The sequence below is a fragment of the Eschscholzia californica genome, unplaced genomic scaffold (assembly GCF_041429995.1).
Source record: "Eschscholzia californica isolate CP2 unplaced genomic scaffold, dmEscCali1.0.p SCAF_1, whole genome shotgun sequence".
Classification (NCBI taxonomy): Eukaryota; Viridiplantae; Streptophyta; class Magnoliopsida; order Ranunculales; family Papaveraceae; genus Eschscholzia; species Eschscholzia californica.
Genome location: NW_028238198.1, coordinates 79,854,549 through 79,882,505, shown reverse-complemented (window position 1 = coordinate 79,882,505; position 27,957 = coordinate 79,854,549). Strand labels below are relative to the sequence as shown.

At 35.2% G+C, this 27,957-nt stretch overlaps 3 protein-coding genes across 9 annotated transcripts; 2 read left to right on the top strand and 1 right to left on the bottom strand.

The window, feature by feature from the left end:
• Window positions 1-23: 23 nt before the first annotated feature.
• PFC1 (Ribosomal RNA adenine dimethylase family protein) lies at window positions 24-6,379 on the bottom strand. Its single transcript, XM_086656189.1, has 12 exons — window positions 6,051-6,379; window positions 5,739-5,888; window positions 5,589-5,645; window positions 4,610-4,708; window positions 3,734-3,829; window positions 2,880-2,964; window positions 2,149-2,201; window positions 1,841-1,924; window positions 1,220-1,330; window positions 881-1,056; window positions 479-693; window positions 24-133 (listed from the first exon to the last, which is right to left on the bottom strand). The coding sequence occupies exons 1-10, from the start codon at window positions 6,312-6,314 to the stop codon at window positions 991-993; spliced, it is 1,065 nt and encodes a 354-aa protein (XP_086512315.1). The 5' UTR covers window positions 6,315-6,379; the 3' UTR covers window positions 24-133; window positions 479-693; window positions 881-990.
• A 4,532-nt stretch (window positions 6,380-10,911) lies between these two features.
• LOC147569677 (putative trehalose-phosphate phosphatase F) lies at window positions 10,912-16,347 on the top strand. 2 transcript variants are annotated; one of them, XM_086656181.1, is made up of 13 exons: window positions 10,912-11,377; window positions 13,170-13,285; window positions 13,376-13,867; window positions 13,973-14,113; window positions 14,221-14,292; window positions 14,410-14,532; window positions 14,634-14,690; window positions 14,902-15,003; window positions 15,099-15,176; window positions 15,266-15,335; window positions 15,460-15,530; window positions 15,626-15,718; window positions 15,820-16,347. In XM_086656181.1, exons 3-13 carry the CDS (start codon window positions 13,595-13,597, stop codon window positions 15,877-15,879), a joined length of 1,140 nt encoding a protein of 379 aa, XP_086512307.1. In that variant the 5' UTR covers window positions 10,912-11,377; window positions 13,170-13,285; window positions 13,376-13,594; the 3' UTR covers window positions 15,880-16,347. The 2 variants fall into 2 exon arrangements, with proteins under 2 accessions (XP_086512307.1, XP_086512308.1); XM_086656182.1 differs by lacking the exon at window positions 10,912-11,377 and adding an exon at window positions 11,579-11,648.
• A 223-nt stretch (window positions 16,348-16,570) lies between these two features.
• On the top strand, window positions 16,571-27,957 carry LOC147569676 (Pentapeptide repeat-containing protein). 6 transcript variants are annotated; one of them, XM_086656185.1, is made up of 7 exons: window positions 16,571-16,929; window positions 17,020-17,215; window positions 17,317-17,346; window positions 20,301-20,407; window positions 20,859-20,893; window positions 21,121-21,249; window positions 27,617-27,957. In XM_086656185.1, the coding sequence occupies exons 1-7, from the start codon at window positions 16,797-16,799 to the stop codon at window positions 27,731-27,733; spliced, it is 747 nt and encodes a 248-aa protein (XP_086512311.1). In that variant the 5' UTR covers window positions 16,571-16,796; the 3' UTR covers window positions 27,734-27,957. The 6 variants fall into 6 exon arrangements, with proteins under 6 accessions (XP_086512311.1, XP_086512312.1, XP_086512310.1 ...); XM_086656186.1 differs by having other exon boundaries at window positions 17,026-17,215; window positions 27,617-27,922; XM_086656184.1 differs by lacking the exon at window positions 27,617-27,957 and adding an exon at window positions 22,322-22,702 and having other exon boundaries at window positions 17,026-17,215.

The window sequence follows — 27,957 nt, the reverse complement described above, 5'->3', positions numbered from 1 at the left end:
TAATAATAATAATAATAATAATAATAATAATAATAATTCCATTAAAAAACACTAAATCCTTATATTAAAATGCATTTTAATGTATACACACGCACTTGTATTGTTCTTCTCTAAATTGTTCTTCATTCACAAACTTGAAAATTTAGCTCAATTCTTCTTGGTTCACGGATATCCCATATTTACCCTTGTACTTAAATCTTGTACTTCTTTAACCTAGAAGAACATAAAAAAGAAAAATGGCAACTCAACTAGAATAATACAGGAGAAGGGATAAAATTCATATTTTCAAACAAAAGTAACAGTTAATGTTTTGATCATCGAATAATTGCACATTCATTCATAGTAGTTCTTTATACAGATAACTCCATCAAAAGACGCCAAACTCTATAAAATTTCTAAAACTTGTTACACTCGAAGTATTTTTGACATAATATAGCTTTAGTGCAAAATCTTATGACCTCCTAAATACTGTCCTTACATCAAATATGATATTTTCAACCGAAGTACAACATATAATTCAGCCACACTCTTCTCCAACCGAGATGGGTGCTAGGGGACTGGCTCAAGCTCTGCTGATTTACATCAAATCCTGTATGAGATTAATATGAAGCCCAGAACCACATACGAAAGGTATATGGATAACGATGGGTCTCAAATTCTTTGATTTGCCTCAGCAGCCTGCAACCAAAATACCTGCTATTCCAGAATTAATAAAACTTGAATAAGTGATTGACTACAAGGAGCTAAGTTAGGCATGAACTGGGTTCCTGCTGCCAAGAAAATCAAAGATTCGTCGAATCATGTATTCACTCTAACCAAGCCTATAAATCGTTTGAGCTTTGGTTGGAGGTGGCGTTTTTTATTTTCGTCTCATACGTACCTGAAGAAGGGTAAGCAGTGAACCTTGTCCTTCGATCATTGAGTCTGTAGTAAACATTTCGGCTACTTTTCCAGAATGACTGTTGATCATTCCGTGTAAGGTCAAGAACCCTAAGCTTTCAAAATTAAATTATGCAGCCTGACAAAGTTGTCCAAAGTGAGCTCCCCTGGCCTTGCCTGCATGGAAAATAATAAACAAAGCGTTAACACGAAGTCACTGCATCTAATTAGTAATCGTGTCTAGATAAAATCATGAACAAATTCTGGCATAGACAAGAAAGAATAGAAAACAGCAAATCATAGTTCATGGACGAAACCTGTCATTCCATCCAAAGCTTACCGTATCAGGTAGACCCACACTTCGAAGAGCTTCTTCAATCTCAGAAGATGAGCAAATGTGCTGCAGTGATCTACGAAGCATCTTCCTTTTCCCGTTAAATGCGGAATTCACCTAAAGTCAGTAAGGAGGAGCGAGAGTTGTTAATTCAACTTAATCACCCACTAACATCGTAAGCCTGTATAAAGAGCTCTTAGATAATGTAAATAAGAAACTATTGTAGAGAAGTTTACAACAATCTACCGAACAAAGGATAGTTTCTTTATTCTCTGATCTCAATCTTGTTCTACTTTTATTTTAGCAACAATCTATATGTTTTCACTCAAGTAGAGCACCGAATGTATTCTGGACTGTAAATAATCCCAAAAATCAATGGAATACCCAGGGTCCGTAAACCACAAATAAAAACATCATCGCTTCACATGAATTTTGCAAAAAGATGTGAATACTTGGATGTTACATATGTAAAATGTTAATGCCAAAATTTGTCAAACTGACAAGAACCAATCACAAATTAGTATTTGTTTGTTTCTTAAAAAAGTGAATATTCAAGGCAAAAATTCAGGGATTACGGATAGGAGCCTATATTGTTCAAAAAATAAGATAAGGGCAGTGTATATTAACCATTGAGAAAAAACTTTTCGTAGAAGCAACTGGCGGATAGTTTGCAGCTTCCTTTAGTTTGAAGGTAACAACAGCTGCATCTACCTGCAGAAAAGGAGGCAATAACCAAGTCAATACACAAAAAAAACACTCACATTAGTCCACATGAAATGAGTTAATGTCTTCATTAGCATTGAAAAAAAGACTCCTAAAATAACATCAAGCTGCAAACAGGGAAGGTAAGCCTAAATGATTTAATAGAGGAAGGTTATATTGTAAACGTACTTAAGAAAGCTGCCTTACGCAGAACTCAAAATTTAATAACTCACATTGGGTTGAGGGAAAAAATTTGTTCTTAGGACCTTAAATTTGTATTCTGGATCTGAAAAAATCCCAATCTGAAAGCTGTTAGTTTTTACAGTAATATAATAATTGAAGTAATAGTATATAACAACCTTAGAATCAGTCCACTACTTTTTGGTGCAGTGGTTGGACACTCTGAAAACCTGAAGGTCACAAGTTCGCTCCTCATTAGAGGTAGAAATTCTTGGTTTATTGAAACTGTATTATTAAGGGTAAAAATAATGGTTTGTAGGGTAGTTTGTGTGGCCTTTGGGGTGTATGCGTGTCTATAGTTCAGTTTTATGGAAGTTATGAGCATATTCCATCCCTATGATGTATCAAAGCCAAATGATGTACTCATTTAATTTAAAAAAAAAAACCTTAGAATACAAAGTGAAATAGAATGAACTAGCACATTAGAACATTTTTTATCTTTTGACCTACTAGCTCTTCTGGGTATGAGCATGATTTGCTACTCAGTTGAGACTACCAATTGTCTAGTAGCAGTATTGCGGTCCAATCTGCGAAGCATAACGTATTTTTTGTGGTTTTGCCAATTTAATGGAGCATTTACCAAAAAAATAAAATACACAAATTTGCTATTTTCCGTGCCAAAGATGAATGTTGTGTTGTTAGTTTTCTTATATATGCGGCACAGAAGATGATTCACATGGATACAAATGTATAAGCAAATTTTTATGCTTCAAAAGGAATATACCGGAATAAAAGTTCACAAATATATTGATGGGTCGGTACTCTGGTGTCCGCAAAGATGCATCAACCAAACGACAAGCTGTTTCATCCTGAAAACATTCAGCCATTTTCACGTTGTAGAACATGTAAAGAACAATTGAAGAAAAATATAAAGACCATTTAAGTTTCTACGCAGAAAATCAGGGATTGTAAAAAGAAAAGAGGAAATTTTAAATTTTGATTTTTAGGAATTGAAATCAGGAACTGCGAAAAGGATACAGCTATACATATATACATCCGTTGTCGTAGTTGGTAGATATTTCGTTTCTATGTATGATTTTGTTTTTCATTTAACTTTGCCGAACCATCGCTAAATTATCCACAAAAGACGTCAACTTAGAAGAGAGTTTGATAGTCCTAACAATGTTATGTCCAAGTTGTCACAATAAGTACTTTAAAAATCTCAAATTATGCCTAATGAAGTGACTAGAGCACCTGACAAAAGGCAAGTAATACCTAGTGCTCACTAAAACTATTGGAGTAACCAACCAACAAAAATTTCTAAAAAGGAGTATCCATGTTACTAATCCTTTGAGTATTTCCCGCAGGCACGTACAGTCATACACTCTGTGTAGAGACTTGGATACTCCTGCTGGACATTCCTAGACACTTTCAAAGCAATGATGTCACAGTCTGTTTACAATTTTGCGAATACTTGAACATAGTTACATCTTGCGCATAGTGTGGTCTTATTACAAATCACATGAGGAGAAGTTGAATTTTTCTAATCGAAAAACAAAAAGTCATACTTAGTGATATCATGTTTTAGATTAAATGAGAGGACTCCTATCCAAATAAAAAGGAGCAAAGTAAAATAACCTGAAGTAAGAGAACAACTTCTGAAAAAACGTCACCCATTGGAAGAAGTTGCTTCACCACATCAGTGCTTATATTGAAAGGTAAATTGGATACTACCTGCACAACCATGGTTTGAAGTATTAGCCCCCAAAAGCAGCATAGGTTTTTATGTACATACTTCTGTTAAAATCATATTAAATTCGGATAAATGCGAGAGAGAGAGAGAGAGTGATCTTGGTGATTCAGCAAAATGGTAAGAAGACCTAAGTAAGGAAAAAAAACGAAGCTTCAAATACATGTGCCACTAAAAATATTAGCCAAGTTCTAAATTTCGACTTCAGGGAAATTCTAGTCCTGCTGGAAAGAGAGATAACTTGCAAAATATTCTGGCCAAGGAAACTGTTACTTTCCCCTAATCTGCCAATGATAAGATGACGTGGCACTTCTCTAAAACATTAATCCAATGCACTTTTTCATGCCAGATCTCGACAATTTGAAATTTGTGGTTCACAAAATGCCACCTCAGCAACTAAATATTACTTAATGAGTGAAAGAAACATTTTTTATCACAGAATTGTTGCAAATATTATGCACTAGATGATATTATCTCTTTTTTAGGGCAATCTTTTCAAGAACAAAGTCCTCCTAAAATCTCATAATTTGGTTTACATCATTTGGATCAACATGCAAGTGCAAAAAACAATTGTTTAAAATTTGCAATGACAAGGGTGTTACTTTTTATCAAGAAGATCGCAAGGGAGTATTAGTGTAAAGTGCATGAAACCATACTAAAGTTTTAAATCAATACTGTATAAGAAGATGAAAGATCTAGCTTAGCATCATAGGAAACAATAGTGCATTAAGAAAACTCAATAAAAGAGAAAGCAAGTGACTTACTTTCGCATGTTTTGGGGTTTTCTCAGTTGTTTTTTCACTTTCCAACAAAGTGGTCAAATTCGAAGTGAAGTTACATTTAGTAAAGTCCTCTTCCAAAACCTACATATCTCAATTATTGGTCATTTCATAATAGAATTCATTGAACAACAAGAGTTGTAAGAACCCAGAAGCAGGACCAGTGAAATACTCATAAAGTACATATGTTTAGGAGATGGCCTAGAAACAAGTACCATACAACAAAAATAAAATAATATTTGGTTATGTAATGATACAAATCGTAGTGCCGAACTTGCTCTTGATTCCTAGCTTGCAAGAGAAGGGTGCCTAAAGTTCGTGAACTTGGTTTGATTTGGTATAATAACATTTTATCATGCTCACAAAGACCCATTTTATCAACACTGGCCAGATTATAGCCCTTTCCTTCATGTGCATTTCACTCACCAACTCAATCTATAGACAAATCTTTAACATTGGACTTATTGGATAGTGACTTTTGCTTTTCTACCAATTGAATATGGAAAAACGTCCAAACTCCCTAGGCCAAATTATCTTTTGTCAAAAATGACCCGTCAGTTTTCCGGCCTCAGATCCCTATATAAAGTTTGGCAGGTTTGCACTGAATAAGGTTTCTACAAGTTTCCACAGAGTAGTAAGGTTTGCACATATTGCACAAGTCTGCACAGTCTGTATATGTTTGCATAGGGAGGCCAAGCCGAAAAAATATCTGCACCTCTTTTTTTACCAAGACCAACATGAAATTAGATCTTCGGTCATATTCTGGTAGAAATGATCTTTGGGTAGTATAATTTGCGCATTAAATTTCCTGTATGGAGGGAGATTGGCAAGAGCTCAAATACCCATACGAAATTGTTTACTTGGTCAAGTGCAATCTTTAACATACAGTAATAAGACAACCCGAGAAATACAAGAATCCGAAAATGATGAAAACCTTAACTAATAAAACGGAGAAAGATACTACCATGAAGGCATCTATGCCTGCAAATCGGTCTCGTAAATGTGCAACCATATGTGGATCCTGCAACTCATACAATTACATAAGTGAATCCATACATTGTCGTAATGGTAGAGAGAACAAGAACGTGACTGAAAACTACTCTACATTACGTACTTTTTCGATAGCAAGAACAGTAGCACCACAATTGAGTAGAACATTGGTTAAAGATCCGGTTCCAGGTCCAATTTCTAGAACCACATCTCCATCTTTAACATTACCAGCATCAACTAGTTGCTCATTAATTGAAGAATTCAACATGTAATGCTAAAAAAAAAAGAAACCCAAACAAACAGAACATCATAATCTTCATCATACTATTACAAGAATCTGAATGCATATTACATGTTCGACAAAATTCCTAACAGAGTTTAATGATTTGGGAAGGAAATTTAGAAAATTAAAGATGTGGGTTTTGGTAGTGGGTACCTGACCAAGAGATTTTCTAGGGGTTCGGCCTCTTGAATTGAGAGCTTTGAGAGTGGCGTGGTAGTCATCTTCAGTTCTGGCGCTCACCACAACATAATTAGAGCTTCTTCTGCTCCTGCTACTATCTCTACTGTTATTTGTTGGGAATTTGGAGGTAGCAAGTGAAGAAAAAAGGGAAGAATAGGAAGAAAATGAGAAAGAGGAAGAGGAAGAGGAAGAAAACCAGGAAATTGGTGGGGAGAGAGTGTTAAAATTGAGAAGCATTTTAGCTCGGAATGCGTATGTTTCATTCAGTTCTTACAAGCAGGTTTTTGATATCCAGTCGAAGATTTTTATTATATGTTACACATTGACATAAATGTAAATATAATTCTCCAACCGTCACAAATAAGTTACATATTTTTTATTTATTTTTAAGAAAATAGGCTCTGCCTAACTTTATTAAATCTCAAATCAAAGAAATGTTGGATTTATCTGTCTCCAACTGACTTCCAATACTCTCAGGAACCGCAATCAGTACACTTTGTGTGTCAGAATTGTTCCTAGTATAAGAATTAGCTAGCAAGTGTGTGCGACTTTATTCGCATTTCTCAAACAATAAACAAAACTACACTTATTGAGAAGTGCCATATTATTTTTAATATCAAGCACAATAGATCGAATGTTCCATGGTATATCGTCTTCTAGGTTTGAACAAGTCTTTATCACATTCAAGGCGTCCCCTTCGACGATAAAATCATAGTGAGGTAAGTATGCAACTAATGTTGAGGCTAGAAGTGAAGCTTTTGCTTCAACTTCAAGTGTCGATGTAGCGATTGTTTCATGAGCCCGAGTCATCACAAATTCACCGGTGGAGGTTCTGCAAACATCTGCAAGCTTTGCTTGTCCTTCCTTGTACCTCGCATCAAAGTTTACTTTAAGTTCATTCTCTGAAGGGGGCTTCCAAACCTTTGAATTAAATTAGCATATTCTCCTCACTTGAAGTACATAATAGCTTACCTGAATTCATAAACTCATCATTCAATTTCATTGATGCATTTATAATTTGTCTCCCTCCTTGCAAAGATTTATCGAACACCAATTTATTTCTCGTTTTCCATAGGTACCAAGCAACACAAAATCGTAATGTAACTATCTTCTCCTCTTGTTCCCCTGCTATCCAATCACATAAAATATCATGAAAACTTCTTTGTCCCTCCAAATCTCAGGTCAACTGGTAGTCAAATCCATGTTTCTCTTACCATGCGACAATTTTTGAACATATGATCTATGTCCTCCACTTCTCCACTACAAAACTCACACAATTGATGAGATATTGCAGTATTAAATAGTAGTGCTTTTTTTTGTTGGAAAAACAACATCCAATATTCTCCAAATAAAAGTTTTCACTCTTGGTGCAAGATTGAACTTCGACCATACTTTTTTCCAGTTCAACTCATTCGGCAGTTCTAAAGTCTTTGATGTAGATGGTTTCTCCTTTATAATCGATGTGTATAATGATTTTTCGTAAAAACTTCCTTCTCGATTTGAATCCAGACCATCTCAGTTGTATCTCTTCTCGGTAGTGTGATTTTAAGAATCTCTTTTGCAGCAAGAGAGTCGAATAATTGCTCAATTATCGATTTCTTCCATAATCTCTGGTCATCTATTAAATCATGGACAAAGATCGACAAAGGTAGGCCTCTCCATCACTTCGTTAACCCTGGTATAAAACCCCTCAACGTCGGTCCCAAGGGTCGTGCCATATTCTGATATTTTTCCCATTCCCTACCAGAAATCATTGAACTTATTTCATTCTTCTTCTTTTTTATTTTCTAATTATAGACTCCTTTTCATCTTTAGAACTCTTATCATCTTCAATTTCTTTATATCTTTTTTCATCTTTGTTATCTATTAGTTGTCCCTCTCATACTCATTTTTGTCCATGGAGGACCTAACATATGACCATGTTACAAATTTCACTTGGGATATGTTTGGCGCGCGGAAATAGAAATGTGATTCTTGCAGATTAGATTATCTTTGTTAGATATTTTGTTCGACCAGAAATATAAATTCGATTTCTGACAGATTCTTAACTTAGTGTTTGGTCACAAAGGAATAGGAATGTAAATTTTTGTAAAGGCCAGCGCTTTGGGGAAAGCTAAATAGTTTCCGGGGTGTGAAGACTTGGTAAAAAATTGGTCAATTTTGTATGACAATTTTATTTAGGGGGAAAGCAAAATACTTCTCCACCTCAGCTCTCTCTCTCTCCACCTCACCTCACCTCACTCTCTCTCCACCTCACCTCTTTATCTTCTCCGATTAGGTCGCCGACCGGAAAATTTTCCGACCGACGACCTAATCGGAGAAGACAAAGAGGTGAGGTGGAGAGAGAGTGAGGTGAGGTGGAGTGTTTTTTTTTTTATTTCCCCTTAAAATTTATTTCCACGGAAAATTTCTAAAATTCTACATATTCCCTTTAAAATTTCACACCCAAAAAACTATTTAGCTTTCCCCAAAGCGCTGGCCTTTGTAAAAGGTTTGTTATCTCTTTTTACTCGATCGAAATAAATTACATGTCAAATTTGTTATATTTTGATTAATATTATCTATTCACTCCATCAGATTCGCTCCATCAAAATCTCCCTACCCCGAATTGTATAAAATTCATATATATAGAAATTAACTTCATCTTCCTATACTAAAGCTCTCGCTTAAAAAAAATATATGTTCATTTTTCAAACGTTATGAAGTCGGTTTAAATGAATAAGGAATGAGAGGGAAAGAAGGAAAAAGAACTAGAGAAAAGGAAAAAAAATAGAGATGGAGAGAGAGTTACCTTCGACCGAGAGAGAAAATTACCTTCGAACGAGAGAGAGAGAGACAGAGAAGAAGCTCTTATGGTGGTGGTTATGGCTGAAACTTTAGGTTCTTAATTTTTAGTTTTGATATTATATTAAGGACGATTTTAATGTTAGTCGTTATAAGATTTTATCAAGGATAATATTGTCTAGAAATGTTAAAATAAATCGTTCCGGAAATGGGAATCACAGATCCACCACCTTCCTTGGGTTTGTTACTAGCCTCTTTAGGAGGAATCTCATTCCCGTAGAAATACGACTCCCCTCCATTTCCTCGAGCCAAACTATAATCTGTATTGTAATTCTCATGAATCACGTTCCATTCTCACTCTATTTCTACGCGGCAGACATGACCTTAGAGTTTTGTTTTAAGAGCACTTTGTCTTACCTTTCTATTGAGCCATGTCTAGGTGGAATCGGCAAGATGGAAGAAATCTAAGGGTTTTGATGAAGATTTGAAAAAAAAAAATCAAAATGAAATTGGAAGAAGATGAAAAAAAGTCGAGTGCTTGGGGTGCCAATAGAAAAAGGAGAAGAAGGTGCAGAGTGCTTACAAAGAAATGGGCAAATAGCAATTTGAAGGGCACAATTAGTTAGCTCCCTATTTCGCACATACGTTCAAATCCCACACTTAAAATTGTTTTCCTGGTCAACACTTGGTTGCACAAGTGATTGATAATGTTTACATAAGCTCTCTGTTGGTAAACTTTAGGCTCTATCGTTGATTTAATTTTGGCGGTTTATCCTAATTATATCACATCTAGACGAATATAGTTGTAATGACTACCGTAGATCCCCTCTGAAGGGACATATGTACCTAACTCATAAGTTTAACCAAACTAATTTGTGTGTTAAAATTTGGGTTATGTTCACTCAAGTTACTGCTTCTCACGAGTTGAATTTGTCTTCTCGTAAATTAACTGGTTTTGAAAACCGCGAAAATTAGGTAACAGCTGGTGGGAGATAGAGACAGAAGAGTCAAAAGCTCTGTTGGCGCTGACTGGGATAATGACCCCACCTATATAAACCTAAGTCAGGGAGTTGTGGTCACAGCTGTCATCAATTTCTTGGAAAGAAAGTTAAAAGGTCCCACTTACTATATACACACGTGTTCTTGACTCATCATTCGCTCATTAGCTGTGCTCACGTTGCCTCTCTTTCTCCTTGAAAGTTGAAAATATTAGAAAATAAAATGTTTTCCTTCTCTCACTTAAATATTCAACCACATTGTCAACCAAACATGTACTTGTTGTTTTGTCTATTTTATTAGTTTGATATAACCAGGCTCTCTTAATGTATTAATAAAAAATATAAACTATTACAAGAAATTTTTTTTTTGTAGACATCATCTATCGATTAATTTTAAAAAGTTTATAATTGTTTTTCACACATACATCAAGCTTAGAATATGTTACATGATGGTTGTATCGGTCGCAAGGCTCTCTTGAAGTTGACTTTGGTTTTGCTCATTTACATAACATAATCATATCTATTTTTTTTATATGTAAGAGGCAACAAATAAGTGCAACAATACCCAAAATTACAAGCTAATCTAGCAAAATTTATAAATTATTTCATTTTAAGATATTCTTAAAGATGATGTTAAACACAACCCAATTGCAGTTATTGAACCAAGTCATAGTTGATGAATTTTTATATAATGATTACTTTCACTTGAAAAAAAAGAAAGACAAGTTTTAAAGATGTATTGTCGTAAATTCAGTGTTTGAAAATGTAAATTGAATCAGTCACGTTCTTATAATGTAGTTCTACAATGTGTTTATGTGATAACTCTAACTGTTCATGCACAGAGTATTCAAGGCAAAGTATGCTCCTAGGTTAATTTTTGTATTATTCTTTGATTGTTTCTTCTACCATCAATATGATACTAGACCAACAAATTAAAGTATATGGTCATGGTTTAAAGAATGACTTTGTATAAACTCTATGTTTAGATCTACCTGTCCACCTCAAGCTGTCTACTGTCCTGCTAAGAGTCAGAGTATCATTTTCTTCAGCGCGACTGCTACATTTTAATGTTTTTCTTGGACGAAAACAATGTTAATCCTGAATGGGCCGAGGGGTCTCTCTACTAGAGAATTTGCAACAAAAAATGAGACTAGAGAATTTGTATCTTACCTGTCCAAAACAAAGAGAAGACATCTGGTCTTATCAAAGCTATTGACTAGTTGACAAAAAAACTTGACGGTGGTGGCGGGTGTGGGGTTTTGCCATGTTTTTGAAGTTTTCTCACGTCGGAGAAAAAAACCTTATAAAAACCTAAACCCTTGCCTTTGCCTAATCTTTCTCTCTTTCTCTTATTCTAGTCGTCATTAATTTTCCTTTCTCTTCTAGGGTTTCTGTTTAGCTTCTTTTCTCTCCCCCTGTTATTCCTTTGGTGGAGATTCAAGATATTCAATCGATTATCTGCATTTTGAAGATCGATTTACCATTGAAAAGACTCTCTTTAGAGGAATCGCAGTTTAGGTACGCAATTCTCCGTTTTTTTCTTGACAATCTAAAACCAATGTTGTTAAAATGATTGAATAACTTCATGGTTTTGGTTAATTTCTTCTGCATGTTAAGAACTTAGATTGTGTTTCATATTGTGATACTGCTACTTCATTTGATTCTTAATCGCTTCTCTTTTATTTCTATTGAGGCATGTATAATCTTTGGTTGTCACAGTTCTTGTTTATGAGGAAATGATTCATAAAAAGAGGGGAATTCTTCATGTTAGATGGTTACATCATCTAGGGTTTTTTTTTCTCCTGTTAAAATGATATCATGGGTTGATTGTTTCCATTTTTCAATTATTCTTGATTAAGGAAAAGGTTTATTGTATAATGAGAATGAGGGGAATGTATAATGTACATCATACGAAACCAACATTAATAAATAAAGAAATGCCTAATGATATTGAATCAGTCTCATTTTGTTTGTTGATCACCAAGACCGGTTCAAGCTAACATCATTTGGTATTATAGAAAGGGTCTGAATTTAATGGTTCTCGTCATATTTTGTTTCCTTCTTTTTGATCCATTACAATTTTCTAGACTAGATTGAAGGAATATGTCCCGTTTGTTAGGTTAAACTAGTTCAAGATAGTAATCTTTGAACAAAAAAAATTAGAGATTTAGAGTCATTATGATAGTGCAGTAATACCCATTATCGACTGGATGTTATACTTTCTTGTTTCTCGCTAACTAGTAACTGACTATTAATAAGCCATGAGCCTATTTTATTTGGTAATGATGTTGGTGGTTGTGAGAATAGTCCCACATGGGAGAAGGCCAGAAGGGTTATCTAGCAGCCTAATATATAATATGTAGGTCCTCCCCACTCCTTGCCAATTCGTTTTGAGTTGGATGACCACAAACTTAACAACTAGTACTGTAGTATAAGTGCTTAACGATATTAGAAGGTTATGAGGTAGGCTTGAAACTTAAGCAGTTTTTTTGAACTCATAGTTGGTATTGTGAATGCTTGCATATATCCGGAAAGAGAAATGAAGAGTTGATAACAATAATCCAACTGTATCAATTAGCGTGAAAGGTCGCCATCCTTCACATATATCTATTATACATTTACTACAGGAGAGACCTCTGTTGTCACATGTTCCATTGGTATTTAGGATATTAATGCTAATGTGCCAGGCTCTTATGCAATCTGTCCGATATAATTAAAATAGAAAAAAATCTTTTCTGAATCTATAAATTAGTAGAATATTTTTTACTATAAAATGATCACATAGCAGCATGCTCTAAGCTGCTCTTTTATACTAAAGCGTGTTGATGTCATGTCCAAGCTTTTCAAATTGTTTAATAGATTACAAACTTCGAGTGAACAGTGTTGATGCCATGCCACTTTACGAACCAAAATATGAGTCTTCCACTCTTACATAAAAGGAAGAATAAGACCAATTAAGAATTCTGAGCTTGGAATACCCTCACTGTGCTCTTGGTGAATTTCTTGCATCAGTTCCTTTTGTTGATATGATGGACAATCTTGAAAGAATTTTTCATCTTTTATTTGGTCAATGGCTGTCTTTCATATTGGTTACTAATTTTTTCCTTTGATAGTATAATATAATCGAGTACTTGGTTATTTGTATAGTCGGAACCAACTCATGTTGCATTCAAGCTCACAAATTACTGTTAAGCTTTTTATGGCAATAGTTCAATCAAGTTTTCAATTGGAAAGCGCTCTATTGTCATTATTAGAGTTTTGGTATAGGTATAAACACATTAGAGCTCTAATGAATTGGTTATTTTTGCAGATGGTAAAAGTAGCTAACAGGAACTCCAAGTAATTTGTAACTCCTTTCTTAAGCATTCTTCTGCAAGTATGTGTAGTAACATTTTGTAAATGCAGCTTAGCATTGGAGATGAAAAGGTAGAATCTACATTAGAGTTTGATTTTATTTTGAGATTAATTTGGGTTTGGAACTGTGCTTGGTTTCTGAGGCATTTTTGTGTTTAAAAGTTTCCAGGAAGCCGCTTGATGGACTGCCTACCACACTCCAGTGATAAGAAAACTTTAAAGAAGTGGTTTTTCATTGATAAAAGAGTTGGATAAATATTAGCAGCAGTTGTAGGGGTAAAACTTTCTCTTTTTGTCTAAAACCAACCTCACCCGTGTGCAATACGAAAAAGCTTCTTTTTGAAGTTGTAAACGTCCAAAACTCCAAATAATCTGTATCAGATGGATCTTAAGTCGAACCATGTTGTACCTGCACTTACTGATCCAATAACTGTAAACCAGTCAAGATTAGGCATTCCTTTGAGTTTGTTTCCTTGTTCTCCTTTGTTGTATCTATCAATGCCTAGAAAGAAACCAATACTTGGAAAGCTCGAAGATGTCCGGTCAAGTGGTTGGCTAGAAGCAATGATATCCTCCTCACCTCCTCCCAAAAAGCTCACGAAGGATGGCAATGTTGTTTCAGATGAAACTCGTGTTGCTTATGGTTCTTGGATGGTATGTTTCCTTTCTTTGCTTGGTTATAGTTGAGGATGTTTATCTCTGAAGTACAACGTAGGGACACAGGACACATATATTTATATTTTTTTTTTATTCAAGCAGCTTAGATATCCATCAGCACTTGCTTCCTTTGAGCGGATTGCGAAACATGCGAAGGAGAGGAAGATTGCATTGTTCTTGGATTATGATGGGACACTTTCGCCAATTGTCGATAATCCAGACTGTGCTTTCATGTCGGAGGATGTGAGATCCAAGTTCTTTCAACTTAGTAACTTAGATGGATTAATTCAGTTTTAGTCATTTACTATAATGATTTCCTTTCCTTATCTCTAAAATTTACGTGTCGTCAGATGCGTTTGGCAGTAAGAGATGTTGCGAAGTATTTTCCAACCGCTATAATTAGTGGAAGAAGCCGTGATAAGGTATATCTGAAGGGACCCTATCATGAAATCGAAATATAAAGTTCCGAGTATCAATCAGTGTTTTTTTTTCAGTTTTTTCTCTATCTCCAATTCTCTCCATTTTCCACCGTTGTTCAGGTGTATGATTTCATAGGACTAGCTGAACTTTATTATGCCGGTAGTCATGGAATGGATATTATGGGCCCTGTCGGACGCACCATGTCTGTTGATGACCATCCACAGTATGTTACTGACGAGCAGGTAAGATATGGTTCTGTTCTTTCTTTACTTCTGTGTTGACACAATATTATATTCTTTCTTTTGAACTATTTTAGTTATTTATATATTCTTGCTTTCTGAAGGGTAAGGAAGTAAAACTTTTCCAGCCTGCTTCTGCGTTCTTACCGATGATTGACGAGGTATGCATTATTTTCCTTGTTAATTCCTCCTCTATTACAATTGTTTATTCTGTTGTTTCTGAGTTCGTGATGATATCCTTTTCAGATAACCTACCAAGTCATTTTGAGCTCTAAAATCAGAACTTTGTTCTTTTAACAGTTCTAAAGTATACTCAGAACTTTATTCATTTGCGTAAACTCCAGCTTATTTGCATATGATATTTATGGGCAGGTTTTTAGATCCCTCGTCGAGAGTACCAAGGAATTTAATGGTGCTAAAGTTGAGAATAACAAGTTTTGTGTCTCTGTACATTATCGTAATGTAGACGAGAAGGTAAGCTACTCACTGCTATGGTTATATCATGACTATTTTAGAACAAAAATTACTGCAAGTTCGAGCTTGATATCTTTTCTTGGTTTAACTTTCAGAGTTGGGATGCAATTGGACAATGTGTTCATGATATATTAAAAGGCTACCCTCATCTTCGATTAACTCACGGGAGGAAGGTTGGTTACACAGACATTTCGGATTTTACCATTTAGTTCTTCCCCCAATTTTCTTTTCACTACAATGGCTTGATTTTTTGCATGTGCAGGTTTTAGAGGTCCGCCCTGTAATTGATTGGGATAAAGGGAAAGCTGTGGAATTTATATTAGAGTCTCTTGGTATATTCTTGTTCCTATGATTTTTTGCTGTCTTATATGAGAGAAAAATACTAGTTATTACCCACCTCTGTCTTATGTTATATTTTGTAGTACTTGTGTGATATAACAGTAATATAAATTGTAGGACTGAAGAATTGTGATGATATACTCCCCATATACATTGGAGATGACCGAACAGATGAGGATGCATTTAAGGTAAGAAAATATTGCTCTAATTGTGATTAGGACCATCTTTAAATCCCTCCAAATTGGAGTTGTGGGGTGATGAGCTAATTATCTTACCTTACTAGGTCTTACGTAATAGTAACCGTGGTTTCGGCATTTTAGTATCATCTGTGCCAAAAGAGAGCGAAGCTTTCTACTCTCTAAGAGATCCATCTGAGGTAAAAACAAATTTTCTCTCAGTATGAAGTATTTATGTGGCAATTTGAAATTTATAAATCTTTCACATTGATAAGGAACTAATGAGGTGTTGTTTTGCTAGGTTATGGAATTTCTTAATACCCTTGTTAGATGGATCGACTCCTCGAAGGGAGGAGTATAGATAAAGTTTCAACGAATAGAGCTTACAGTAATATATATTATCTATATATGATTTGGAGTTTCTTCAGAATAATACATAATCGGCATTTGCTTGAGAAGAAAGCAGTGGCAACTCATTTGTGAGTGTTCTTGCGGAATCTAACATTATTGGCAAGGTTGCTTACACTATTTCGCATTTGGAAAATTCTCAGGTTTCTTCAAGCGTGATGGCGTAATTACATCGATTGTACTCATCATTAATTTCATTATTTTTTGTTTAAATCCTTTTTTTTTGTCGAGATGTTTAAATCCTTTTTTTTGTTGAGATGTTTAAATCCTCTTTTTTTGTTGAGATGTTTAAATCCTTTTGATATCACTCTCTTTTCATTTGGCAATTTTGTTCCAGTGTGAGTATATATAGTATACACACTATATGCCAACAGAAATTTATGGATTTTATTACAGTACTTGTGAATAACATTTTTTTTTTACCTTTATTAGTTTATTACTTTCTACCAATGTTTGCAGGGAATTCTTATTTTCACTCGTGATGTTAGCTGTATTTCTTGATTGGGGTTAGTTCAAAAAACAAAATGTTGTACACAGAAAAAGATTTTTGTTCGACCTTCGTATATTTCACTATATCACCCCATCGAACTATGGATCGAGCCACATTTCTCTTTTTTGAACCGACGTCTTTTGTCGTCAGGCAGATGGCGAATCAGATTCGGAACTTGAAATTTGGGACATTCCATTCCTTTGGGCCTTGTTTATTTATTTTTGTTGAGAGAATTATCCATTTATTTGAACATCTCAACAAAAAAAAAAAAATCGTCCATTTCTCAACCAAACCTCATCTGCTTCTGAGGTTTCTCTTTTGGCTTCCCTCCATTTCTCAACCAAACCTCATCTGCTTCTTAAAAAATCGTTCACTAAAAAATGTCACTCTCTTCTTTCTCTCCACTCTCCGTCAAAACCCCAAATCTCTCTCACTCTTTTTCTCTTTCTCACTCTAGATTTCGAATTCCATCACAAACCTTCTCCTCCAAGTCCATCACCGCCTCCTACCTCGGTCAGTTCTTCTCTCTCTCTCTCTCTCAATCTCGAATTCTTCTCATTATTCCCGATCAAATCTAAACCCTACCCTAGAATTATTTTGAAGTTTCAGGTAAGAGAGATGATATTAGTAGAGATTTTAAGAGCTGGAGAGCGTTAATTTCAACAGCACTAGCCACTGCTATCATTAGTTTTAGCTCCGGAGGAATGCCGGCTCTGGCCGATCTCAATAAGTTCGAAGCTGACATGCGTGGTGAGTTTGGGATTGGTTCAGCAGCTCAATATGGTTCTGCCGATCTTAGGTCCATCCTTACCCTAATAAGAATACCTTATTATTCTTTTTTAAGAACTTTTTTTGGTAGCTTAATTCATATATATGACAACTTTTTTTTCTTATATACAGAAAGGCTGTCCATGCCAATGAGAACTTCAGGTACTAATGTGTGTATTTTTTTAAAATTAGAAAAGAGTTTGATTGAGTTCATTTGATCGAAATTGTTAGTTTACAAGTCTTATTGTGGCTATATAGTTACTTCTACTAGTTAATGTTGGACTTCTCCCCATACATGGAATTTTGAATATTGTCACTTGTTTCGTGTCGTAATCACTTTCTACTAGGCTGGATTGTAAATGAGGTTGTTTCAAAATTGACTAAGAGGATTTTACGGTGTCATATGAAGCACACAAAGTGGTCTTTTCCTTTCGTTGGTAAAAACCGTAGCCTCCAAATTCGTGCCAATACTCGTGTCATAAGAGCGTCCAATTTTCCAAGTGAGTTCTTCTTTCGCAAGTAGGGCGTCGAAAGCTGTAAACAACGAAAGGTAGAAGCTTGGGCTGCCATTGTAACATGTAGGTTTAAAGTGCATTAATAATTTGTTGATTTGTCAGTTTTCCTAATCTCAGAAGCTCGGTCTTCATGTTTTTGGTATGTGTACCCCACTTATATGTTGCAACCACATGAGATATTTTGATCAAAGTTGCATGATATGCTTAACGTTCTAGCAGTGCCGAGAGGGCTCATACTCTCTCCTATAAGTGTTTCACTAAAACTAGGTGGAGAGTTATCGTTAATAGGTGCAAGTATACTATTGAATTCTTGAAATGGTGACAAAACAAACTGATTATGTTCCTCTTATTTTTCCAAAACTGTCATTGTCACGATGGATTATACCTAAATCACGCGACCATTGTTGTCCCCATACAATATGACAAATAGTCACATCTAATCCCACAACATTTCAATTGACAGAAGTAGCCTACAGATTGACGGAACACTAAAGTTACCCGTTATTTGATGAACTTCTATTTTTAAACCAAGAGCTTTTACCAACCTTTCAGAAATAAAGTCATTCCCCTTTATTTTTGACCATTTCATCTCAAAACCCTTCGTTCAACTATAAACCTTTTCTTGAAAGTACTATGTTGTGATGCTCTCAAACATCTGCAACACAAGATTGTCATTGCTGTGGGGGTAATGTCATGGTGTACAGGGTCCACCTGTCAAGTCCAAATTCCACTTTTTCTTCATTAGTAAATTGCACAGAACAAGTAATGTCAATAGGATTTTGATGAGGCTTATAGTGAAGAGAAACATAATAATGAAAGATGATGGAGTGGTCATGGTTCATAATAATGAAAGATGATGGATCTGCTTGACAAGTACAGACCGAGTAACGAGGGCGACACCAAGGTCTGGATTATAGAAGATGAGAAAGACTTGACGGTGAAGAATTGCTATAGCAGGATCATAGCGAAGGGATCAATCGATAAAGAGCTAGTAAACTTCAAAGGACTGTGGTCTAGCTATATACCTCCGAGAGTGAGCTTTGTTCTATGGGCGGCCACATTGGGGAAGTTACCAACTATGGATATTTTGCAGAGGCGAGGCATGATTTTAACCAATTGGTGTGCGAGATGTAAATCGAGTGGGGAGTCTATTAGCCACTTGTTTATACATTGTGAGGAGGCTAGTAGGATTTGGGTGTTTTTTATCCAGGCAGCGAGAGTTCAGTGGTGCTCTCCTTCCTCGCTTCCCAATTTGCTAATCCAATGGAGGAAAATACCTCACAGGAAGCTTAGGAGAGATTTGTGGATGCTAATCCCTGTAGCAATTTGCTGGTCCATTTGGATCGCTAGGAACTTAGGCATCTTTAATGATTCGCCTAGGAAACTAGTGGTCGAAGTGGAGGACGTCCTTGGTCTTCTCTTCCATTGGAGTAGAAACATGAGTTGGGCGAAGAGCCTGTCTTACTTAGACTTTATTTCTAATTGGGAGGTTATCATGAAGTAACATCTTCAGTTGTGATACAACCAATTCTTTGTACATCCTTTTTTCCATATATATTAATTCAAACTTTTCAAAAAAAAAAAGGCTGTGGAAGAGGTCCCAAAGAAGGGTACGAGTTTTTGCCTAGAAAGGTATCCTAGTAAATGAGTAATCATGTTGTGCTCCAGAATCAGCCGAGAGGTAATGTGATTGGGTGGCTAGGGTAGGTTTGGTTGCACTATATGGTGAGGATGGTGGCTTATCTGCCGAATCGAGTGGGTGAAGGGTGGGTTTAAATTAGTTTCCTTAGATGGTGCTTTAAGGCATGCACCATGGGTTTGGTTGAATATCCGAGGGGTGAATTGTTGTTGGTTCGGCTGGGAGTAGCCAAGAGGAACATTCGGAAAATCATCTCGTGTGCGTGGATGTAGTCTTTATGGAAGGAGGAACTAGGAACGCTGTTGTACCCGGAAGCAAGTGGTGGAATTCGATCCTTCAATTTCGGTTGTCTCTCTTTGCTTTATGTGTGGTGCAAAAGAAAGCATTGCGTATTCTTGTAGGGACTTCACAAATCACAACTAATTGGAGACTCTTATTTGTACTAGTATTTGATATGTCAGCCTGAGGGTCTACAATTTTCTTTTTCCTTGTCTTTGAGGGGCTATAATTCTACATGGTCGCTTTTATATCACCATTATTTGGTTCAATATGTTACATACCTTCTTAACAAAAAACAAAGAAATCACTAATTACTCAACTAGTTAGCCCATATTTGAAGAGATAAAAATTTGGGTAAATTAATTATAGAACTTTCTTAGACAAAGTTTTAGCAGTATAAGATCACCGAATTACCAAACCTGGGTCTTGAGATGCGGAGACGGATGTGGTATGCAAGATTGCAAGGGGTGGTAGTGTATCTGATATCTGGCGGGTGCAAAGGCTCTTGATTCCGGACGGGTGAACGTATTAATTTGTGAATTGGAGTAGAAACCGAGAGGAGTTCATGACCAAGAGTAATATTAAATTATAAGCTTGTCATAAAATAATAATATTCATCATCATGAGCCAACTTATTCTATTATTTGCTGACTTAGAATGTGTGATCCATGTCATTTGTGCAGAAGGGCTAACTTCACATCTGCTGATATGAGAGAATCAGACTTCAGTGGATCAACATTTAATGGTGCATATCTTGAGAAGGCTGTTGCTTTCAGGGCAAACTTTTCAGGTAGTTTACTTCAACTCCATATTTCTATTCACATTTTTTGTTTCACTAAAAGATGTTTAGGTGTCATTCTTGTGTTTGGACTCTTTCTGTTGATTATTCATTCTGCTGGAGAACTAAGATGGATAAACTTAAAGTATATTGTAAGTTTCTAGTGGAACCAAATATGATTTTACAGTCGTTGTTAAATAACTTTTTGTCTTTATACTTACTAGTGACGTTATAGGTTCCTTGTAATTGCTCTAGAGTTCAACAAATTTATAGTTTATCTCGGCACACAGCAATACCATAATTGACATGCAGAGTCAACTAAATATTGCATACTAAGAACCTAGTCTTCAGGAAAAAAAACAGCCTTCCTACAGGCTACATCTATTTGAGATGCTTTTTCTATCTTTTTAAGTGTATCTTTTGATTCAGAACTTACTGTTTCTATTTTATTGTTATCCACTAGGTGCGGATTTGAGTGACACATTGATGGATCGCATGGTAAGCTAGTTTAGTTATTGCATTGAGATTCACTAGAATCACGACTTGTCAGACTGTGTAACTCGGTTAAAAAATTGTAATATGGAATATTTGATAAATATGTTTTACCAAGAAAAAGACATTGTTATATTAGTATTATTATCATTATAAGTTTCAAAAAAAGTTAAAATTATATCTTATTAAGTACTTGATTGTATGGAAATGAATTTTAGTACATTAATGTCCAGGTTCTTAACGAGGCTAATCTCTCAAACGCTGTGCTGGTTAGATCAGTTCTGACTCGCAGTGATCTTGGTGGTGCAACCATTGAAGGTGCTGATTTTAGCGATGCTGTCTTGGACCTTTCCCAGAAGCAGGTATTACTTTGTTTCTCATGATTTTATTGCTTTTTAAGTGTCAATCTCCTGCTTGCTATTGTTATCTGCTAACCCATATATACGTAATCTACCAGTGTTTCGTTAAACAAAAAATAATCTATTGATGTTTTTCCGATAGTATCTTTGTAACCATCTATTAATTCATTGTGGAAGCCCGGAGTTCTCTTTAGCCAAGGAACTCTTTAGTGCTAATACCAAATAAAATGAATTCAAAGGTCATAATAAAGGATAATGATATCAATTCATAACATTCTAACTCGATTCAATATCTATAGTTGTCTTCTGAATATTTTATATACTAATTTCATTACCAATAGCATCAGATATGGTGACTCATCAGTAGTGGTTGGTTCAAATTATTTTCTATTTTTCTTTTTACACTTTTGGATCATCTGAACATTGTGTAAAAATGAACCTAATGTAGAATTGTATTTTATGATCGTAACGACGGTATTAAATTTCGATTCATGTCTATATTTGGTCGACTTAGAAGTGACGATATTTAGGTCAGTGTGGAGAGAACTAAAATAGTAGAAATGACAGAAACATTGTGCAAATGGTGGAAAAATAATTCAATTCTTTCTAACAAGATTATCGAACAATAAAAAAACATGTAACCTTACTCTAGCAACAATCGATGAATACACGTTTTGTTAAGCGCTTATGTAAAATGTCGGAACCAAATATAGTAAGACTATTTTCACCATATAAGATATCTGTATATTTATTAGGTGTACGTGTATTTAATATGACTATGTATATGACATTTGTTCTATCATTTATATGACCTATTTAGTAAACTTAAGATCTATAAAAACTTACGATCCTATCTCCAAAACATCAATATATGACCAATTAAGATGTTTTCTATTCATGCTCGCTGTCATGCTGATTATCTCCAATTAGGTTTACGGTGCAATGTGTTTAGCCATGTAAAAAGAACAAACTACAAGAATCAGAGTTCACAATTATCATGTGATTCCAGATGAGAAGGTAGCTCTCATTTTGAAATCTTACGAGGTTTTTGCCGTTTCCTTCACTTATGTCGCAGGCTCTATGCAAGTATGCAAGTGGGACAAATCCAACAACAGGGGTGAGCACAAGAACGAGTTTAGGTTGCGGAAATAGTCGGCGTAGTGCATATGGTACTCCATCTTCCCCACTGTTAAGTGCTCCACCACAAATGCTGCTTGACCGAGATGGGTTCTGTGATCCAGCCACCGGTCTCTGTGATGCCAAGTAAATACAAATACCGAGAGGATCCGACATTATCCCATGTGGCCCGTTAGTACGGACTATTATTCTATACAAAGACATCTGAAACTGCAAGCTTGATCTGCTTTATTTTGTTCGTCAAATTTGTGTATAAGTAAACACATCATGTCATATAAAATCGCCATATTTTGCTTTCAACAGAAAAAAGAAAAGAAAATTCTAGACGAGTTTGTTGATCAGTTAACGGCCTCATAGGCCTGCTGGAGGGGATCTCTCTATCTAATGGTTTAGACTCAAGGGGTTGTGTCAGCCCAAATAGATGTCCGATGTGCAAAAATGAAGAGGAAACCGTCTCGCATCTGTTCATCCATTGCGATACTACATATCAAGTCTGGAGGTATTTCATCTCGTCATTGGGGATTGCGTGGACCATTCCATCCAACATTATAGACCTATTGGCGGCTCGGGGAGGGATCAAAGGAAGAAAGCCGATTATCAATCTAATCCCTAAAGCCCCTAAAGCCATCATTTGCGCGTCTTGGATCGTTAGGAATTCTGTGATTTTTTCAGACAAGTTAGGTTCTTTCATTGGAGTAGGAACATGCCTAGGGTCAAGTTTAAATCCTTTGCCGATATAGTCGGTAATTGGGATACTTTCATCCTATCTATGTAATCTCCCAGTAGTTTTTCTGTTTAGTTTGCTTCTTTTTCTTTTCTTCCCCGGGAGTTCTCCCTCCCTGCCTTCTTTATGTATATCCGTTTTCCCCTCTCTTTTATTAAATGAAATTGTTAAAAAAGAAAAGAAATAAAAGTAGTCTGATCAGGAACAAATGAATTATATAATAAATGAACAACACAATGACATGTTCAATCAAACAAAAATGATAAAAAAAAGAACAAAAAAAAATATGATAAGATGCCCCCAAAACCAAAAGTGGGACAAATCTTGGTGGATGGTGAATCTTTTTAAAGTGGCCATTTTTATCTTTCAAAAATAGTAGGTTAAATCGTGGTCGTTCATGTTCCATTCCAAATGGGTTGAATCTAGGGCGTCCACGCTTGATTCCAACCGACATTCGTCATCATTTTTGTTTCTTTGAACATGGCATTGTGAAGCTGGTTACATGCCCCAAATAAAAAGGGATTAAGCATCATTAAGTTCTGTATCCAACTATTTAATTTACATTACAAATATATATCTTAACAAAGTAAAACAATAAAACTTCAAATGGCAGAATTGATATTGTGATACAGCTTGTGACGCCCCAAGCCGTCGATATTGTTCCCGCTTTAACCATCTCACACAAGTACAGACTTGTTCTTGGCGAAAGCTCCACGAGCCCCCCAAAAGACCTTTGTACTTACCCACCTCACACACTCCCATGTGTGGGACTATCACAAATTACTTTCTGAGAAGCTATTTTAGGATGATCATCTTTTTTCTCGGGCCACTTATATGACATGGCTAGCCATTTAGTGAGGATAAGTCTCGGCAAGTTGACGGACTTGCATATACTCTGATTTCGACTTGATTACGGAAACAACATTTCCAATATTAGTAGCCTGCAAAAATATAAAGTCAAAATTAGTATTTGGTAATGTAAAAAAGAAAGGTATCCATGTCAAAATGACACCAAATTATGACAACTTTTTTGCTCCTTTTTTAGCAAAATTTTTTCTATTCAATTTTGAAGAATTTTAATTTCATACATGAATTTAGACTAATAGAAGGTAACAATAGGTTTCCTATAAGAAAATTTTCAATTTCATACATGAATTTCAGTTTCAAACTAATAGAAGATAAACTCTAGATTTCCTGTATAATCTTATGGTTCATACATTCCTATATAAGAAAAATAGAAGATAACAATATAAGATAAACCCTGGTTTATATAAATTTCAGTTTCAAACTAATTCCCTTACTCTAGCTAGTAATTACATCAATCAATTTCAAGGACTTGGGGAAAATCCTTTCTCAAACTCGTTGATATCACGTGAAGAAAGGCAGGGGTTGTTTAACCAATGGGCTTTTCAGTCACTTCACTCTCACTAACATCGGAAATATGTTTAATCTAACGGCAATTACTCAAAATGTGGGGTTTCAATAATTACAAATGAAAGGTAAGGGTTTCAGTAAAGTGTATTATGAAAAGGTGGGGATTTCAGTAATTCCCCATTTAGTTCTCCCCAACTTCTCAAAGTTTTTAAATGTATATTGAAATTAACAATCACCCTAACCGTTATTAACTCAATAGGACACAAAGGAAAATGAACTTTTGCAGTTCACACTTTAGGTAGACACAATGAATAGAATTATAGTATTTATAAGCCCAATCTCTAGAATTTAGAACACTGAATTTCCGTGTTCATCTTATATGTTCCAGGTGATTCCTTCGTTAAAAAAATTATGAGTTCAATTTGGTCTTGAAATCACACATTTAGAACTGTAGTACTTGCTCTATAATAAAACAATGTATTATATTGGTAAAACAATGTATTATATTGGTAAAACAACGTACATATCGAATTTGAATATGACGACAAAAAGTCAACTAATTGTCTGATGACATGTCGTGTATATTTATCAATCAAAGCCTTGGATAAGATTTTATTATGCCAAAGATAGAGATTTGTATTATCAAAAAAAACAAAAAGTATGGATGACGAGCTTTTTCAATCAGATATCCAACTTTGTATGATCAATGACATTTTTCAAAAAAACATTTTTATCATTCTCCTAATATAATAATTACCAATATAACTATAACTAAATTTTTTTTTTCAACAATTGATAAATACAAAATCTATTAATGACTTTAAAGATGGCTCTTCCCCTTCTCCACTCATCCTTCACCTAAGTTTTTCTCCTAAGTTTCTTTTCACATCTCTTCGCTTACTAATCACGAAACCGTCCAAACTCTATGATGCAATACAAGCTTTTTCTCCTTCATAATTCCCTTCATAATTCTTAATTATTTGCGGTTAATATTTTCGACATGAAGTATTCATAAACTGTAATTCTCTTGTACTTAAACGTGTGAGCTTAATGAATTAGTATGAAATGCTAATAAATACTTTAAAGTCAATATAGACAGTTGCTCATTTTTATAACATGTACAACGAGAAATATATCATGTACGGAGAAGTTTATGTTATAGGCAATAAGGAGTATACACAAAACAGACAACTTTTGCTGACACATACCGGGTTCTTTGGCCACACCAAAACTTTTTAGACCATCTTCTATTTCCATTGGACCTACCCTTATTAACTCTCTCTTTCTTGTGTTACTGTCAAAACTTAGTTGCTCAAGTGATTGATAGTGTTGACACAAACTCCAAAAATCTTGGAGGTCTGAAGTTCAATTCGATTCTCAGAAGAGGTGGAATCCATGTTTAGTGAATTTGAATTGTTAAAGGTGCAAATTATGTAATACGTTTGTCAGACTTTAGACTCTATGTTGTTGTGCCTAAAGCCTCTTCATTTTTAGTTTAACTTAGACGGTTATCATGTTCATTCACATCTTTATGATGTATAAATGTCTTGTAACGATTAACGTAGATCATCACATCTTGATGATGTATCATTGTAATGATTAACGTAGATCACAATCCATTTCTCAAAAAAAATAATGTTGTCTGTTATGACTTAATTGGCTGCTCATATATGAAGTGTATATCTATACGGAGGGTGCAGTAAGGAATTTCTTAAACATGAAGGCACCTCCAAAGGTGCCATCCTTTCAGAGTTGGGACATCCTCACCAGATATGGATTGTTATATAATATAAGAAACTTTGATTCCGATTATGACCATATTTCTCACCAATTTATGGCTCTCTACTTCACCTTTCACCCTTTGCAGCTTGTCTACATTATTTTGCTTGCCTTGTTGAGTCTTTCGACTCATACTTTGTAAGCGACCCTATTTACCAGGTGTTCGATCGTGATCTATTCGGATTGGGGTGGGACATGACTTCTCTATCGAGAGAATACTGGGGTGTAATCCTGGAATCTTTGATTCCGTCTTTAAGAAATTGCGTGGCTTTTTTGAAGCCATGAATTTCTTTTTCCATTTGGTTCTCCGGGTGTGGTTTGAGCTAAATCTAGTTCTGAAGTGGTGGTCATGATTCGAAGGGTTTCTTATCTGGCTTTTTAGTTGGGAGATGGTTGCGCGCCGTTGGCTATGGTCTTGTATGATCGTCTTCGGAGTACTTCTCGTTTCCACTTCCTATTGCGGAGAAGGACGTCAGTTGTCGAAGACACAGAATGAAGAACACTGTTTCAATTATGAATATTATGTTTGTTTTTCCAAGTTTGTACTCTCTCTTTCAAGTGTTGTAATCGTGTTTTCATAAATAATACTACGATTACCCTTCTAAAAAAAATTTATATACTAATTTCATTACCAATAGCATCAGATATGGTGACTCGTCACCAGTGGTTGGTTGAAATTATTTTCTATTTTTCTTTTTACACATTTGGATCATCTGAACATTGTGTAAAAATGAAACTAATGTAGATTTGTATTTTATGATCGTAACCAAGGTATTAAATTTCGATTCAGGTCTATATTTGGTCGACTTAGAAGTGACGACATTTAGGTCAGTGTGGAAAGAACTAAAATAGTAGAAATGACAGAAACATTGTGCAAATGGTGGAAATATAATTCAATTCTTTCTAACAAGATTATCGAACAATAAAAAACATGTAACCTTGCTCTAGCAACAATCGTTAAGCGCTTATGTAAAATGTCGTAACCAAATATAGTAAGACTATTTTCACCATATAAGATATCTATATATTTATTAGGTATACATGTGATTAAATATGACTATGTATATTACATTAGTTCTATTATTTATATGACCTATTTAGTGAACTTAAGATTTATAAAAACTTACAATCTTATATCTAAAACATCAATATATGACCATTAACCAACTAAGATGTATTCTATTCATGCTCGCTGTCATGCTAATTATATTCAATTACGTTTATGGTGTAATGTGTTTAGCCATGTGAAAAGAAGAAAATACAAGAATCACAATTATCATGTGATTCCAGATGAGTTGATAGCTCTCATTTTGAAAACTTACGAGGTCTTTCCCTTTTCCTTTACTTATGTCGCAGTCTCTATGCAAGTACGCAAGTGGGACAAATCCAACAACAGGGGTGAGCACAAGAACGAGTTTAGGTTGTGGAATAGTCGGCGTAGTGCATATGGTACTCCATCTTCCCCGCTGTTAAGTACTCCACCACAAAAGCTGCTTGATCGAGATGGGTTCTGTGATCCAGCCACCGGTCTCTGTGATGCCAAGTAAATACAAATACCGAGAGGATCCAACATCATCCTATGTGGCCCGTTAGTACAAACTATTATTCTATACAAAGACATCTGAAACTGCAAGCTTGATCTGCTTTATTTTGTTTGTCAAATTTGTGTATAAGTAAACACATCGTGTCATATAAAA